Consider the following 16,294-nt stretch of genomic DNA (forward strand, 5'->3'; position numbering starts at 1 on the left):
TTGGATTTAAGGTGTGCCGCTGAGGGATCGGTTAGTAGGTACGATTATCCGGTTGCATCTTGGAGGTCTGGTGCAGTCGCACTGCGTGTTTCCGCACCGTGGATGCCCCTCTTCGACGTTACACGTTTACGTTTCATTGCCAGAGTCGAGACTCGCCGTCGAGCTATCAAAATGAGTCGCAGTATGCAAAGCTTCGATGTGTCGTCAGTCCTCCCGCGGACCTGCATTTTGGCAATGAACTCTCTAGATCCATGTGATCGATTTGTTCCCAGGTATGCTTCTCAGCACCAGTCTTGCGCCGCACGGCAGTCGACTCTATATGTCGCTGCAGATCATCTCGGGCCAATCCTGAGTGGTATGTGTGCCCTAGTCTGATGGTTAGTTCATCTGTTCCGGCGATGCCAATTGCACAGCAGACAGGATGCATCTTATGCTCCGAATTGGCTCCGCGACACTGATGAATAGTCCTCTTTGGGATTTGATATTTGAATATTCTTGAAGGATAGCAATGATATGCTCCCGCGCGGTGATTACCGCCTTTGCACTGTGGTCGAGCCTCACAGCATGTGGCTGATCGAATCCCACCGTACTAATGAATTTGTACGTCTCCTACTCGATCTCGTGGGCACGCGATCAGCACGATGCTTGCTTCGACTGCAGAAGTGGCGCGCAGCACTGCTCTTTGAGGACGCATATATAACTGTGCATTGAGCAGGATCTCTTGCATTCTTTGTCGCTCCCCATATCCTCCAGGTCCTGTCAACCTCACATCCCCGAACATGATTCCCCCGCCGAAATCAAGCCTTCATCCTATTGACCCTCCAACATCTGGCCTGCGCCTGACGCGAGAAGAAGAACGCCACATTCAATCGCAGCTACCTTCAAATGGCAAGGGCATTGCGTATGCGTTCGCCAGTGTCTACCACGCACCTTTTTCCGGACGCGAAGACTCTTGGACGAGTACTGGCTTGAAGGGGATGCTCGTCTTCGGTCGCAACAAACGGACGGACCGCCCACTGGCAATCAGGCCTAGCGCTACCTTCCAGTTCCAGTCGCAGTACTGGTTCAGGCTCGTCGACATGAAGTCGGACAAGGGCTTGATCTGGATACACGACATTCCCGATGACTTCCAGTATCGCTTCGACAAGCCGTTCTTCCACACCTTCACTGGGAAGGTACGCGGCGATCCGAGCTGCTGAGATGTGACGTTACTGACTCCCTGAACAGAGCAGAATGTATGGCCTGCGCTTTGACAATGATGTAGATGCGGCGAACTTCTACAAGAAACTCTGTACGAGTCAGCTGAACATCCCCGGTAGGCCATTTCGATTATCTATGTGCTTGAAAAGAGGGCTAAATGCGCCTCGATCAGTGCACGCTCCTCGTAAGATCCGAAAGTTGACGCCTTGCTCGCAGTCGCCCCAAGCGCCAACAAGCGCGGACCCTCCGCGCGTGAAGGCATCGATGATCTCGTCTCCTACGCCCGGCAGCTTTGTCCATGTAGGGCACGTCGGCTACAACGAGAAGGGCCGAATCGAAACGTCGGAGAACCTCGGTCCTGGTTGGACAGTTATGATCGAGGAGCTGTTGGGGCGCGGTATCGCGTACGATGACCTCCGTGGTCACGGCATTACGCAGAAGATCCTTGAACAGAACAAAGACTTTGTGGAGGGGTTCCTGAAAGGCGCAGACGCACGTGGCAAGGTAACGGGGCAGGAGCATGGTACGTTCTGGTCACGCGCATTCAGCGTATTCATGGACTTGCCTCACATCGTCCAATCAGGTCCGGAGAGGAAGCGCAAGTCGCCCCACAGGAAGCCGGTCACCCTTGTATGAACGAGTTCGTTCGAACCGCTCCTTCTAACTTATTGATGCTTTCGATCTGAACTGCTGTATCGCTACCGCTATATTTCGCAACCCATATGGACGACTTGGACTTCGTCAGCTGCCCTGCGGCGTATGTATTTGTATGCTGTATGACTACTTCTATGTACTGTATGCATTTTGAGACTACTATAGGCCCAGTGTAGTATCCACCAATATTCCACAATGTATCGGCTAATATGTTTGGCGAGGTTTTCGTGCAAAGCCGTACCCAGCAGCCCTCGGATGGTTGAGTCATTGGACTGCGAACAGGTCTGTCGATGATCTGGTTCGGACATCCAGTAGTCAGATCTTGAGAAGCTACGTGCGATGGAGGGAAGGGAGTGGTGATGCGGAAATTGAAGCATGTCAGGTTCTGCCGTGTAGTCAGTTACTACCAAGGTAGAGCAAGATAACAATGAGTAGCGTTAATCCATGGTGACGCCTTCATTTCCCGCCATATGGACGACATTGAGCCTGGACGAGCCCGTCGAGTTACGACAATGGATCTACAACGGTAGCTGCGGTGTTAATGCGGCGGTTGGGTTGGATACTAGGCGCATCGGCCCGTAGGAAGAGGGAGATAAATCCCGTGACGGCGCCACCGGTCCATATCACACCTCCGAGCTTTCCCTTTGTCTCTTGACATAGCGCTCGTAATTGTCGGTGCTCTCGCGACGCCGTTTCCCAAGGGTAGTAGACGCCGCCGAGCTTCCAGCTTCGCGTAGCCAAGGTTCCCACTGTTCCTCGTGCTCCTCAGGCCAGCCATCCATCTTGAGCGCCTCATCGAAGATGTCAAGTACAGCTTCATATGAGAGCAGGTTGTCTTTGCATAAAATGCGAAACTCTTTCTCAAGGAACGTAAGCGGCACATTTCCAGTGACGTTGAGAAAGTGCGACGGGTCGTAGAGCCACAACGTCCTGTGCTCGACACATTTGTTGTCGTAAGGGCTAAACAACCATGCATATGCGTTGGTGCCCTTCTTGTGATCATGTTGACAAAGTGATAGGACTTGATGTATCAACACCCAGTAGAATGACTCTAGATCATGCTCGAAGTTGTGCACGACGCCTTTATTCTCCTGGAGCCTCAAGGACCTAAAGTAGTACGTGCCCTAGAGGCAGACATCAGCGAATGTAGGTGCATATGTGACGAAGCTTACGTAGATCGCGCCTGACCTATCCGGCTCGTTCTCCCGCAACATGGCCATGTCGAAATCATGAATGAAGCCCTTGAATTCCTCGCCGTCAGCGATCATCACATTTCCTTCACTGATATCCCGGTGCAGCACCCCGGCCTCGAAGACGGTACGATGGCCTATAGTTCCGAATCCATGAGCGAATAGCCCCCATGAGTTGTTTCGCTGCAACACACCTTTGATAGCGTCACGAATTCCCTCAGCGAGCTCTCTGGTAGATGTGATATTCGTGAGTTCTCGGCCGATTGTATTGTAGAGGAGCCGCATGTGGCTACGCCGATTGGCATGATCTGCAGCATGCTTACGGTGATCCCAATGTGCCACCGTGTTGTGACCTGGAGCGACTGGAGGTGGGGGACAATCGTTCTTCGATGACCGAGTTTGCATCCTAGTACGCGCGATTCGAGCAGCCGGAAGTCTGATAGTGAGCCGAGGAGCAGCATTTTGAGTAGAAGCAGCCGCAGGCAGAGTACCAGAAGCGGTTCCTAGAGCTACGAGACGGTCGGTTTCCGCCTTGCCCAGATCCTGGCCGCAAATGAAGTCCGCGACACCAAAGAGTTTACCGGGGTTCCTGACACGAATCTCTTCGTAAAATTTGATCTCGGGCTCATGTTTAGTATCACACCATGATTCCTTCAGGACTTGAAGTTTACCGTTGGTGGAAGATTGCTGGATCACAAGGCAGACATTTGTGCCGCGCGCGAACAGATCCAGCGAGATGGAAGCGGGTTTGGCGGTAAGGAACTTCTTGCGCGATTTGTCAGGCATCTCGATTGCAACCCAACGACTAGCTTCGAGATATACGTCCGTCATATTCTGCTTATGCAAAATCTGTCGCGCCCAGTGGAGGTCTTGCTCCGTGGGCAAAGATACAGAGGGGTCTGCACCGACAAACATACCGCCCACCGTCGGGTGAGTAAAGCGCCACAGGAACTCGCGAAAGAGGTTGGGCCGCACGATATAGTTGAAGGACTGTGATACAACCACCCCGGTGCGGTCGACCCGGAAGATACGTGCAGTGTTACCATAGATTCCGACAACGAATGCGAAGAGCGTGCGGCCTGTTACAAGAATGTTGCGCGCCGTCTGCAGAAGCTCAAACAGAGTTTCCTCGTCCCTGTTTGCGTACCTGCCGACTGGATCCTCGTCCTTGCGCAGCCTGACCTGCAACGCGATGGATATCTGATGCCACTTAGGGACTCGTCCACCTTGAAAACGTATGCCTGGGTATGATGCGACGATGGCAGGCGAGGAGGCAGGGCCTTGCGTGACATTGTCTTCATCGCGAAAGACAATAGTTTCTCCCACAGTGTTCACAAAGTCCAACCCCTTTGCCTCAGGCAACTCGAACGACATCGCATTTAGGCCTTCTACCTATGGGATCGTCAACAGTCAAGCAAACGATAAAAGGTTACTGATAAGTACCAGCTGTTGAGCAAAATCATCCCCTTGGCCTTTGAATCCATTCGAAGATTGGAAGAGGCCTTTGGATTTGATGTGGGGACAACGCTCCTCGCTCGCGACGAAGACCTTCAGGAATTCGTCTATGGATTTCGGATACTCTTTGATTACCAGTTTTGCTCTGTACTCCCATGGCGCCGGCTGTTCGGCCTTAAATTGTCCGGGATTTGCATTTTGCTTGCTACCAATAAGGACGGAGAACGTGTTAGCCTCATCATGGTAGGCGATGTCGTGGGACATGGTGAGCAGCAAGTAATTGATAGAGAGTGGGTGTAGTGTAGGTGTGTAGGTGGAGGTTGAGTCGAAGGGTGCAGAGGCGAAGTGTTCATTTGCCACAGGAACGCCACAAACCCACTGTGGGACAAAGGCCCGAGCGCATCAACCATATGCCTTTTTTGGTCGTAACGGCTACAATATAAAATTACAAGGTATCAAGGTAGAATAAGCCATCACGGGCTCACCTTTTTAGGGATGTTATACGTTCTTTGTTCAATCTTTTTGTGCAGAGCGCTCGACGAGGGCGCCCAGTTGGCAGCTGCGCGACCTATAGGTTATTAAGTTCCCAAAATGCATGCACATCTGCATCTAAATGTATGTGGTGCCACCCTTGCGGCATATCAAGTCAATGTTACTTCTGGTTCGCGAGCAGAAGCATGAAAAGTTGCATTGGTAGCACCTTGTCAGTCGCTGAACTTGACCAATGACGAGACGCAGTTGAGCGCCCATGTTACATCTCACGTGAGCTCCATCCAAAGCATAGGCTGCCTTGGGCTGAATTAATTCCTTGCATGTGAAGGACTCCAATGGCACGAAATGAGAGATCCGCCCCTGTTCATTACCAGGCTACACATGCGAATATAGCGAGGAGGTTAATCGTATGACACTGCTCTGTCCATGCTGTCTCATTCTTGGGAGCATGGCAGCAGATAACTTGTAACCTGCAGAAAACACGGCGGGCATGATTTAATCAGCTACCATATGAATGACATTCGCGTCCTCTCATGGAATTATATTTGCCCAGGTTAGTTGGCACATCACTGCGACACATATCGTACACGGTGAAACAAACCCTCTACTCGTGTCGTGAGTTCACACCATAAACACGTAGCGCGGATCATTATCCCATATCTCTGCATCGTCGCTCAGGCCGTTCTTCTCGTCTTGTGACATCGCTGCAAGTCGTTCCCGATTCTTCTTGTTCTTCAGCGTCAACCGTGTACGCAAGGCAAACGCGCAAATCGCTGTGGCAAACAAGCATCTGAGACGGTATTCGTCAGCGTCAGGAATAGGGTGCACTAGCATCTACGAGAACAACTTACGCTGCAGATATGCCATGGCCCTTCCTGAAATCGTCGTATGAGTCGAAGTAAATTTGCGGTGATGCGCTGTAGTCGCCGGGAGAACACGTTCAGCAAGCACGCGCATTGGAGTGATTTTATTCATTCACATAGAAATGCAGTTTGCGATAGACACAATGAACGCAGTGCCGACACCACGTTTAGATGTAGGCGAGAATACGTTCGCCGCCCAGCTCCTAGATCCGATCTGTGTCAATGCGCTTTCCTTGTCTGGACAGTAATGGCCTAGATGCACTCACATCACAAGCGGGAATAAGCTGAAGTTACCCGCGACGACAAGGAACAATGCAAAGTATCCGGCTCCGGCACTCTTCTGTACGCTTGTTGCCAGTATGACATAGCCCACGAAAGATATGAGCGACGAGGCGACAATGTGCCAGCCACGGTCCCGTGTGCGGTCGCTGTGCCAAGCTTGAAAGATGACCAGGAACCAGCCGACCACGTAGGGGGCCACCGTCATTCCCTGTGCATTGATATCCGAGTAGCCCAATTCATCCACGAGCTGTACAATCGATGCATGAGTATGATACCGCCGATCACCGGTGATCTGGGCGTACTGTTGGCAAAAAATATGTGATTGTGGCCGTCCCGACGTTGACTGCGTGTTCTCTGAGCGTTAAATCCAGCTTCATGCATGTAAACAGAAGCAGAGGCTCACATCCGGCATAGATGATGACAAGTAGCCAGGCATTAACGTCATTCACGACTGCTTTGAAGCCTTCCCAGCCCGTCATACCGCCATGCGATGTCGGCTTCTGGTCGCGGTCCATGCGGGCCTGCGCAATCGCTTTTTCACGTGGGGTTAGGAATGTCGCCGCGAATGGGAACGAGGGAAGGAACATCAAGATCAAAGCCGCCATGACAATCGTCGGGATAGCCTCGATCTTCATCATAATGAACGCGTCAGGGAGTGAATCGCGACTCATGAATCATAAACAAACCATATAGAGGAATTGCCAACTGGGCAAAATACGTCAATCAAGACATTGAGGGGGGAATGCCAGCACGCACCCCTTCAACACCGATGTATGTGCGCGGACAAGACCAAATGCGATGAGACCCTGGTAAATTGTCAGCATCACGTCAAGGACGGAGAGTTGTGCATAAGTCGTACACTAATGGCACCCGGGTAGGTTCCCGTCATACAGATGCTACAAAGATACGAATATTATTGCATGCACTCTTTGCATACGCATATTGCACAGCCGTACCTGATTCGCATGGCCAGTTCATGCCTGTGGAAGTCATCAGGGTCGACCGCTACGTGAATAGTGATACTTGCGTACCGTGTGTACCAGAAGGAGAGGTAATATACCATTCCAGCATAGTATCCCGCTTCTCCGATCCCTAATAGCACGCTACGCAACACGTTTATTCGAAATACTCAACTTGCTGAAACATTGAATGTGCTTACCGCAAGACCAGGAGTCCGACATAGCCTTTCGCGTAGACAAAGGAAAGAGACGAAAGCCCCCAGAACGAGAGCGACATAAAGAAGCTGAGATCTTCATCAGAGCAAACCTACTGCGGGTTTTTTCAAGATTACGCACAATCTGTTCGCACCAATGCGGCGCTGCAGCACTGGAGTGTAAAGGTGAGGTAGGTAATACCCGAAATATCACTCGCGATGCACACCATTGGCCGGCATCTCCAAGAGACCTACATATTCCGTACAATGTAAGTATGCCTCTCTTTGATCCGCGTCAAATCTCACGCACAATAACCGATATAGAACACACTGAGGGCCAGCGTCCATTTCTGGTTGTTGGTAACACCCTAAAGCACTGTGAGAATCACTGATGCGAAGTCCAGGAAGACTCACAAAGTTCTCGTTGAACGCGGGTATGACGTGGACGTTACCGCTATGTGGGTGTCAGCACGTAGAGACGGCCCGAGTATGAATATGACGTACATGTTTGTCCGATCTGTTCGCGGTCTGGGTAAGTCTTGGCTGATGTGGAATGCAATTGAATGACCACTGACCGAACTGATTGACTAGTATAACGTGAGAAGAGAGGTCAAAAATGCCGAAAGAACGCATGGTCTGGCTTGATACATACACAAGTAACTGTATTACATGTGTGAGAAACTCTTGATCGAACAGTGTAATCGCGAGGGTTTGCCAACATACCTGCCAATCACCAATGACATAACTCTCAAGTTGATTTTGCGTTTCACCGCCCTCTGGCCGCGCCGAATCAGAAAATTCATTGTTACGGTTCGTCGGACTTTGCATGCTCACCTCTTCTTCCTGACTGTAAACAACAGTTTCGGCGTCCTTGTGGACCGCGTCGGCGACGTCCTGTTCTAGAGGCGAGAAGAAATGCCGCTTCTGCGCTTTTCCCCCCAGTTTCAATTGGTAAAGCGTGCCCTGCGTGTTGAGGTCTTCAACGCGGCATTCCTCTACATCCTTCTGCACGTTTACGGGCGGCGAAGGGCTGGACGTGCCGGCTTCTAACATGGCTACGGCGACACAAAGTAGGGGAGGAAGAGGACTCGTACAAGGGGACGCGATGAGCTCGCATTACGACAACGGCACGAGCTGTGTGTATATCCCTGCACAATATGGAGAGCGGGCCGCATTGGGGAAGCCGGCGCCGCAGGTGGCTGTTGACGTTGCATTCAGGTATTCAGGTGTCAGACACAAGGCAGGTCATGGGGTAGCCGTAACCATCAGTACGTGTTGGTCGCACGAGCGTCGACTTGATAGCCATCAGATCTAGCAACTGGTAGAGTTTCACTTGGCGAAACAGTCCACATGGTGTCAAGGAGTCGCACGAAAATACTTACGCCAAAAGCCATGGCCCGTACACAATTACTACCATAGTGAACCTTGTAAATGTCAGGCGATGCCACCCAACGGCTTAGACGTGACGCCACCGATTGCAAGAGAATACAGTCAACTCCCCAGATGGCTGGAGCGGCGATAGGCGGTGACACCGGCAAATCATTTCCAACATGTAGTCGATCAGATTCTGAACTTTACCCCACGGGGCGCCATCTGACAGCCTGGATTGCATGTTGCCCTACTGTGTTAACTCCCGCTAAAGTCAACAGGTCCTTGTACTATTAACATTCTGAGTGGTCCATTTCGAACTGAGTGATTGAATCAGTGCTGTCCTTTATTCAGCCTTGTATCTTCTATCTTATAGAAGGCATGCATACATTACTCACAGATAAGACATGTTATACATAGCGTACTTCGGAGAAGAGGCACTCTTCCATGTCGCACAGCAATATAGAAGATGTAGGGCTGGGGTAGTATCGGCTGCCAGACGTCCTCACTACTCTCAGCACTCTGCGCTCAAAGGCTTGGCTTCGCTCTCCCAACGCCCGGTGTGGATGAAGAGGCTGAACACAGATTAGAACGTTTCTCATGCAGGATTGAGCGCCGGTGGAAGGCTATAAGCGCCAGAGGGTCGTGGGAATGAACATAGTGAATCACGGTCACGTGAACTAACGCGTGCGGTGCTTCGAGTCTCAATGTTAACTTGTCAGCAGACTCATAGTGTCGCCGTCGCCAGCTTACACATCCTCGTTTCTTGACATTCGAACGCGTTTCCAAATACTATGACTACAAATCCCTCAGAAGAAGAGGTACTCTATATACTGAGAGCCTTGCGCCACATTGAGCCGTCCCTCGGAGTCCACAAAGTGCTCGCAATCTTGAAGGAACGAAACCCATCATGGATTTTGTCCGAGAAGCGGTTGAGGGACATCATGAAGCGGTACGGGCTTGAGACGGTTGCCGCTGCTGCTTCACTATCTGCAGTGCCTGAGCAGTACAACATTGGCCCACCACCTTTCGAACAATCTGATCCTCGACCTCATCCAAAAGGCTGGAGTGTAACCTTGGAGGCGTCTTACGAGAAGGTCAGACCGCTGCAGCCGTTTGTGCGTGGTCAATTTCTGGGACCTTTCGACTGGTCAAAGGTCGACGCGGAGAAAAAGGGGTACAAAATGATGGCGTTTGCGAAGCCCGGTCGTGGCTTCTCTGACGCTTTGCTGCATCAATTGGACTACAAGGCCAACTCCGATCGAATATACAGACTGTATGGGAGTGGAGGATGGGACTGGGGCTTCACGCCCAACGCAGACATGCGCATCCTATTCGACGTTTGTAATGCTGCTCAGCCCTATCGTTCTTGCTCTGATCAAGATTCCCATAGGAGATGTTTGCGAAGGCTTTAGCGAACAAAGATACAGGGGCACTATACTTTATGTACCTGCGCTTGCTCGCAGCCGCCAGACAAGTGGACGTCTCTGCCGCGGATCTCCGTGCTCAACTGCATGCTGAGTGCGTGTCGTGAAGATACTTCTCAAGCACTCCTCGCTGATTCTCCACTTCCGTGCACTCTTGTAGGTATGGGTTTGATCCCCTCAACGCTGCTCCTAACCCGCCAAAGACGGAAGCGGAAGTTGCTGCATGGCACGAACGAGATGAACGCAACCGTCTTACGTATCGCGAGGAGAAGATGAGGATGCTACAAGACCTCATCAAGCTCGAACCGAGAGCTTTGAAGCATGTAAAGCTTGACGAGTCCGGCAGAGTCATCTATGATGAAGATATTCAAGGCATCGACGCCGTCTTTTGCGTTCCGGTCCGAAAACAAAGGGATTCGTGGCGGATGACATGAGCGCCTATGCGTGACGCATGCGTTCAATACACACAATGACTTTATCAGGTCGTCCGGCCGGCTACAATGTGAGCCTTGTATACCTCGACTAGGCCATAGCTATTGACAACAGTCATCATGACTCTCAACGACGGTACACAGGTGATACCCACGGAAGACAACACAAAGTCATGCTTTCCGCATTTGAAGGACCCTGATCGCGAGCCCTTTTCTTAAATTTCGAGCATTGTGCCGAACACCGGGCGTGTGAAGATCCAATCGGCAGGTAGGTTGGTTTTGACCGTTTCATGCTGGCGTCATTCGGAGGTCGTCATTCGAGTGCGTTCTGTACATATAACCTATGGACCCTTTCATGCTACATCTTTATTCTCCTCAATCATTGCAGAAACTATGCATTCTACTTCGCAACTCTCGCCGTCCAATCCTTGAGCGCCACACCCGCCTCCTCTTGAATCAGCTGCCATGCATGCTCGACGTGCTCCTTCCTCGTGCGTTCCGCGCCCACCGCAAAACGCACACAGAACGTCCCGTTCAGCAACGTCTGCGTAAGCAGGACCTCATGTCGGGCGCCAAGGCGCGCGTACAGCGAGCGGTTGAGGTCATTCAGCGATTCCTCAGACAGCTCGGCGCCGCGTGGAATGAGGCGGAACACGGTAAGCGCGAAAGATGGTGGCGTGACGATGGAGAAGTCAGGGGATGCCTCAACCAGCGCGGCGAAGTGTCTGTTTAGCTCGATGCACTGCCAGGTATGCCAATGAGCGTTAGGGGGAGCTGTGATACGGTGGATCCCTCACCTTCCGGATGTACTTCTGGAAGCCCTCCACGCCATAGCTGCGGAGGACGAACCAGATCTTTAGGGAGCGGAAGCGGCGGCCAAGACCTAGATGCCAGTTGCGGTAGTCGATGACGGCGCCTGCGTCCGACACAGTCTCAGTCTACGCTACATCATTCAACGCGGAGGGCTCTTCATCACCTGCATCGCTCTGCTTCGTGCGCAAAAACTCCGGTGTGACGTCCAGGGCGTCCGTGAGATCCTCGCGGCTCTTAACCCACAGGAGGGCAGCATCAAAGTTGACCAGACCCCACTGCAGTAGCGGCATGATTAGATGCCAGCATGACGGAATAGAGTAGCTTCATGCCTTGTGGAAATTGGTGCCGATGGACGCTGCATATTTGTTGATTTCCTCCAGCCGTGCAACCTTGCGATATTCTGGACATGCCAGGGTCACGCCGGCCCACGCCGCGTCCACATGGATCCACAGGGAAGGGTAGTCCTTCGCTATTCGATAATATCAAGGCATGCAGTGCAAGTATGACGGATGTACACCTACCGACTTCCCCGATCTCGTCCAAGCGGTCGATGGCGCCCGAAGAGGTCGTTCCCACAGTAGCAACTGGCGCGCCTCTTCAGCGACCAGACTTAGATCATTACAGGGTAGGTAACGCACTTAGGACGAAAGGGTGCTTCCCCTTGCCGATGTCCTCTTCCAACGCGGCCTTGAGCGTCTCGCCTCGCAGCGCATACTCATCCTCGGCGCGCACATCGAGAATGCGGCATTCGAGGCCAAGGACAAGGCTGGCTTTTACACCTAGGGAATGCGTCTGGCTGGTCACGTATATCACAAGTTTCTCTAGATTGGTCCCCGGACGCGTGCGCTGGTAAAGGGAGCGCGCCGCAACTGCCACTACAAGAGCAGAGTCGGAAGAAGTTGTCTTGTAGACCTCAGCCTCCGTGAGAGCGTCCATAATAGAGGAGTGAACGTTACCTGGATGACGCCGCCTCCGGTCCCAGAGCTGTTCAAGAAGTGATCGGCTAATCCCAGCATCCTCGCGGACCAGTCCATAGTGACCATCTCGAGCTCTGTGCACGCAGGACTACTTGACCACTGCAAATCATGTAAATAACAAAAATAAGTAGACTAGCCGACAGTGCTTACGTTGAAACCTGGGTTGGGCGTGCTGCTCGAGTACAGGTCGCCAAGCATTCCTTCAAACGTACATGCTGTCGGAAAATAGGCAAAGAAAGATGGATGCTGCCAATGGGTCAAACCTCAATCGCTCGCTTAGTGCAATGCCAAACGTTGTCTGAGTTCGATCGATCTTACCGGGCAGAATCAATTTCTGATAGTCATCCGCAATGATACCGAAATCCTCCCCTTTCTCTGGAGGGGAATCTATGCAGTGATGCATGAGCCAGTCATCCCCAAGGGCCTCAACAGCAGAGCCTTTGAACGGCACGCACCTGGGAGAGCATTGAGCAGATATCCTGGTTGCACTGGCGGCACCACGGGTCGCTTCTCGAGCGAGTAGTAGAAGTCACAGATCCTATCGATGGCTTGATAGCCTGCCTTGCGAAATCTGCTCACTCAGAGGTCAGGGACCGAGCTTCGTTGAAGTAGGAAAGTCTGACTCTTCGATGTCCATAGATCCTACACAGAGCTTCTGCTCAATTTGCGGGCCTTTTGCAAGTGGGGCAGCTTGGTCAGGGCTTGGTCGTGTGTTCGTACAATCCTGACTCAGCTGGTGAGAATAGTGGAATACCAAATGATCTGGTTCCAGATACGTTTGCTGTCGGACACGGATCCCCGAAATCAATAGTCGATACTCACTTTCTGATGCAAGCGCCACAGCGAGAGTTTTAGAGATGCTCTTCGTCAACCTACTATAGATGTCTGGCTGAAGACCTTGCTGAGAAACATTCTCCGATGCATCTTGCTCCGGATGTGATCGACCATATGGGAGAAGTGAATTGCCGACAATCCTATTCCGGGCATAAGATGTATCGGGGAGCTGCCCCCGTTCGGACTTCCATAACACGAATCTGTTATAGTAGGCACCATCGAAACAAAAAATGCTTATCGCACATACCGCACGATCCGTAGGTTCAAGCCCTCTCAGCACACAGCACGAAGAATCAACTTGAATGGGTTGACTAGCGTCGCGGCCAAGGCAAGGGGCCCAAGGCGATATATATACACTTTAGTATCTGCAAAGCTGCATTCCCCCTGGTAGAACGGCGGTTCTATGGTAGCCTCGGGTAGGACGCGCCATCTATAGCTGTCTCGCATAGGAGATCCATCCTATGCGAGACATCTGTAGGACGAGTGTACTGTGGGTGGTTGAGTGTTTATAAGACTTTTCGATATTTTTCGGATTTCTCAACATCGCCTCCACCTAGAAAACAGCAGACAAGGCAGTTCTATGCGGATTTTATACTCCTACCTGTACATCTGTCTATATTCTTGAAACAGGTCACTGTTGTATCCTCGGATGTCTTCCGATGCAAATGTCCTAGTGTTTATAAATTTCGTTACTGATGGTCACAGCCGGCATGTTCCAGCTCCGCTCGGCAAGCGTCAACGAAGAGTGTCTGATCGCCCTCACTACCATATTGAGTGAGCAGCCACCAGTGGGGTCTGGATCTCATCATGCTTTGAACAGAATTTGTAACGCCGGAAATCATGCCTCGTTGTAATTGAAAGTGTCTATGCACAATATGAGAACCCCACAACAAAAAGAAGTGGGATGGTGACCGAGGCTCCAGTACATGAAGACACCATGATCAAATTCGAAGGGGTGATGTTAAGGGGTAAGTGTGTTTTTCGTACACCATACCCTCGTCAATACAGCTATTCGGAATCGGAATTGATAGCCTATACAAGAACATACCAAAAGTGTTATCTAGCAAGATTTGGCCTTATCGGTTGTGTGCGGAGGGAGCTATATTGAAATTATAAACACTAGTACAGGACCGCCGCGCTACACAGGACTCCTGTAGATGGGGGGCTGGCAATATGCCTATGGGACCTACACGGGCTATGCGAGACCCGCGTAGGCATCGTCGAGTTTGCAGATGTACAAACACAAACACAAATACATAACACAAGGGTCCCTTCCAGTCGAATCACTACGGAGCACCACCTCGCTGAGCCCCACGACCTCTTCCTCGAGAGCGCGGTTTACCGCCGCTCCTCCCTCCAGCGGCACCATCGTCAACATCGCTTGCGACCGCGGGCGGGCCACCACCAACCTTGATCTGCTGGCCCTCACGCTGTAGTATCATCGGAGCAGTCGGTGTAGCCTGATTCTGGCCTGCGGGCGTAGCGCGCGACGCTCCGCTGCCCCGCTTCTCCTCTCCTCTCCCTGCACCGTCTCCGAGACCAACGGCACCTGCAGGACCCACATCGGTTGCGGTCTGGCGGTCGCGCTCCCGCCGCGCCTTGCGCTCGACGCCAGCGCCGCTGAGAGCCGCCTCAAACTGCCGTGATGCGGGCCCTAGCATGGGCCGTGCGCGCCGTGTCGGCGCCGGCTGTGCAGAATCCTGAGTCGATGTCGATGCGGCGGAAGCGATGGATATGGACGATGGCGCCGCGTCGCCTGAGGGTGCGCTGGACGATGGGGTTGGCGCAGGTTGAGCAATGGACGGTTTGGGGTGGCGCTCGCGAGGCTGCCGAGGTGCTTTCGGGATCACAGCTTGAGCAGGCTGTGCTTGCGCCTGTTTGCTCTGTGGTGGTTTCGAAGGAGCAGCAGCCGGTGCGGTCTGTTGTTGCGCGGCGTTCTTTGCAGCTTTCTTTGCAGCCTTCTTGCTCGGCTGTGAGTCTGAAGGCTTCTGTGAAGCGAGTGCAGCAGACTTCTTCTTGCCGTCTTCTTTCTTCACAACGATGCTTGGGCCAGCTATGGCTGCCTGGTCCTTGTAGTGCGCGTGGTTGCGGAGAATGGCTTCCTTGTCCTTCTGCGCAGACTTCTCAGCTTTGAGAGCCTCGAGGAGGGGTGTAGTTGTTGGCTGCGGTGGCGGCTGGGATGCTGCAACTGCGGAAGGGATTACTGCGATGAAAGTAGAAGGGTAGCGTGATGCTCACTGAGAATGTCCAAGCTCTCTCCATCCACTGGCTTGTTCGAGCCCTCTTTAAGAGACTCCAAGAATGAGATATACTCCTCGTCTAGACGAACATGAGTGCACCTTAAGAATTCCGCGCGGCGCGATAGTGTTGTACACACCCTTCTCGATAGTTCCCATACGGGTATCCACCTTCTTCTTGTCGGACGGTACCTTCTGATAGGGCGCAAACTCGACCACCGCAATGGACTCATTCCCTGAGGCGCACAATGAGATCGCCGAACAGTATTTTAGATCTCAGCGGCACACACCTGCTTTGTCTCTAAAGACGTGACCATCATACTCCTTACTAAACGTCGCGAGTACGTCCTCGTTTTTGAAGGCGATATATGCGCGGGAGGAGATGTTCTCCTTGTTTAACCTATCACCACACCGTCATTGTCAGCGTTCAGCGATGTATGCGTGATACTCGCCACTCACCTCTTCTTAGACTTCCCCAGGTAATATGCCTTCCATGTTACTGTGTCCTCCCTCACCCACGGCTCCACGCTTTGCCAGAAGATGTTCTCAGGGAGGTTAGGCGGTAGACGGCGGACGACTGTCTTCAGCCGCTCCGTCTGCTGTTTGCTCGCGGCGCGTGCTCGCTTCTCTTTCTCCTTTGTCTTCGCTTTCGCGTTGGGGCTGCTTATCGGCTTTGCTGTCTCGCTTGGGGACATAATGGCCTTGTGTTTGGGATAAACCTCAATACAGTTTGAATCGGGCAGCCGAACACAGCATGAAGCAGTGCACTGTCTTATGTAAGCAGACGTGTGGGTTAGTCAATAAAATCAGATTCTCTTTCATGATTTAGCTACAGTATGCCAGAGAATATATTTGCAAGACCCCCGTACTCACTGTGTGTACGGGATCACCGTGTTGCAAGTTCGGGATATGATATTC

General features: G+C 52.1%; 6 protein-coding genes across 6 annotated transcripts; 2 read left to right on the forward strand and 4 right to left on the reverse strand.

Annotated features, from left to right (window-relative positions):
* Window positions 1-779: 779 nt before the first annotated feature.
* Window positions 780-2,071, forward strand: POSPLADRAFT_1075987 (hypothetical protein; the record flags this gene model as incomplete). The annotated part of the gene is made up of 4 exons (XM_024482875.1): window positions 780-1,175; window positions 1,228-1,315; window positions 1,373-1,723; window positions 1,784-2,071. 4 exons carry the CDS (start codon window positions 780-782, stop codon window positions 1,834-1,836), a joined length of 888 nt encoding a protein of 295 aa, XP_024335067.1. The 3' UTR covers window positions 1,837-2,071.
* A 907-nt stretch (window positions 2,072-2,978) lies between these two features.
* On the reverse strand, window positions 2,979-4,763 carry POSPLADRAFT_1049500 (hypothetical protein; the record flags this gene model as incomplete). Its single annotated transcript, XM_024479764.1, has 3 exons — window positions 2,979-3,181; window positions 3,239-4,436; window positions 4,488-4,763. The coding sequence occupies 3 exons, from the start codon at window positions 4,761-4,763 to the stop codon at window positions 2,979-2,981; spliced, it is 1,677 nt and encodes a 558-aa protein (XP_024335068.1).
* An 849-nt stretch (window positions 4,764-5,612) lies between these two features.
* On the reverse strand, window positions 5,613-8,342 carry POSPLADRAFT_1153873 (hypothetical protein; the record flags this gene model as incomplete). Its single annotated transcript, XM_024486784.1, has 16 exons — window positions 5,613-5,781; window positions 5,843-5,908; window positions 6,121-6,383; window positions 6,439-6,765; window positions 6,823-6,841; window positions 6,893-6,942; window positions 6,996-7,032; window positions 7,093-7,116; window positions 7,168-7,239; window positions 7,296-7,402; window positions 7,428-7,462; window positions 7,517-7,540; window positions 7,600-7,657; window positions 7,704-7,743; window positions 7,794-7,876; window positions 8,013-8,342. 16 exons carry the CDS (start codon window positions 8,340-8,342, stop codon window positions 5,613-5,615), a joined length of 1,704 nt encoding a protein of 567 aa, XP_024335069.1.
* Window positions 8,343-9,451: 1,109 nt separating this feature from the next.
* POSPLADRAFT_1060776 (hypothetical protein) lies at window positions 9,452-10,734 on the forward strand (the record flags this gene model as incomplete). The annotated part of the gene is made up of 5 exons (XM_024481301.1): window positions 9,452-9,997; window positions 10,051-10,178; window positions 10,245-10,502; window positions 10,567-10,586; window positions 10,631-10,734. The coding sequence occupies 5 exons, from the start codon at window positions 9,452-9,454 to the stop codon at window positions 10,732-10,734; spliced, it is 1,056 nt and encodes a 351-aa protein (XP_024335070.1).
* A 95-nt stretch (window positions 10,735-10,829) lies between these two features.
* POSPLADRAFT_1173684 (hypothetical protein) lies at window positions 10,830-13,186 on the reverse strand. The gene is made up of 12 exons (XM_024488246.1): window positions 13,128-13,186; window positions 12,929-13,067; window positions 12,761-12,876; window positions 12,624-12,692; window positions 12,456-12,568; window positions 12,285-12,404; window positions 11,967-12,231; window positions 11,850-11,912; window positions 11,658-11,797; window positions 11,492-11,603; window positions 11,313-11,431; window positions 10,830-11,257 (listed from the first exon to the last, which is right to left on the reverse strand). The coding sequence occupies exons 2-12, from the start codon at window positions 12,940-12,942 to the stop codon at window positions 10,916-10,918; spliced, it is 1,473 nt and encodes a 490-aa protein (XP_024335071.1). The 5' UTR covers window positions 12,943-13,067; window positions 13,128-13,186; the 3' UTR covers window positions 10,830-10,915.
* A 1,239-nt stretch (window positions 13,187-14,425) lies between these two features.
* POSPLADRAFT_1036375 (hypothetical protein) lies at window positions 14,426-16,071 on the reverse strand (the record flags this gene model as incomplete). The annotated part of the gene is made up of 5 exons (XM_024477149.1): window positions 14,426-15,342; window positions 15,378-15,458; window positions 15,517-15,612; window positions 15,667-15,776; window positions 15,836-16,071. The coding sequence occupies 5 exons, from the start codon at window positions 16,069-16,071 to the stop codon at window positions 14,426-14,428; spliced, it is 1,440 nt and encodes a 479-aa protein (XP_024335072.1).
* Window positions 16,072-16,294: the final 223 nt, after the last annotated feature.

This window comes from Postia placenta (assembly GCF_002117355.1).
Source record: "Postia placenta MAD-698-R-SB12 unplaced genomic scaffold POSPLAscaffold_15, whole genome shotgun sequence".
Lineage (NCBI taxonomy): Eukaryota > Fungi > Basidiomycota > Agaricomycetes > Polyporales > Adustoporiaceae > Rhodonia > Rhodonia placenta.

Coding starts and splice junctions, on each gene's coding strand:
- POSPLADRAFT_1173684 (XM_024488246.1), bottom strand. Junction 12,232..12,284: donor CCGGAGGCGGCGTCATCCAG/GTAACGTTCACT, acceptor GAGGTCTACAAG/ACAACTTCTTCCGACTCTGC. Junction 11,258..11,312: donor TCCAGAAGTACATCCGGAAG/GTGAGGGATCCA, acceptor CATACCTGGCAG/TGCATCGAGCTAAACAGACA.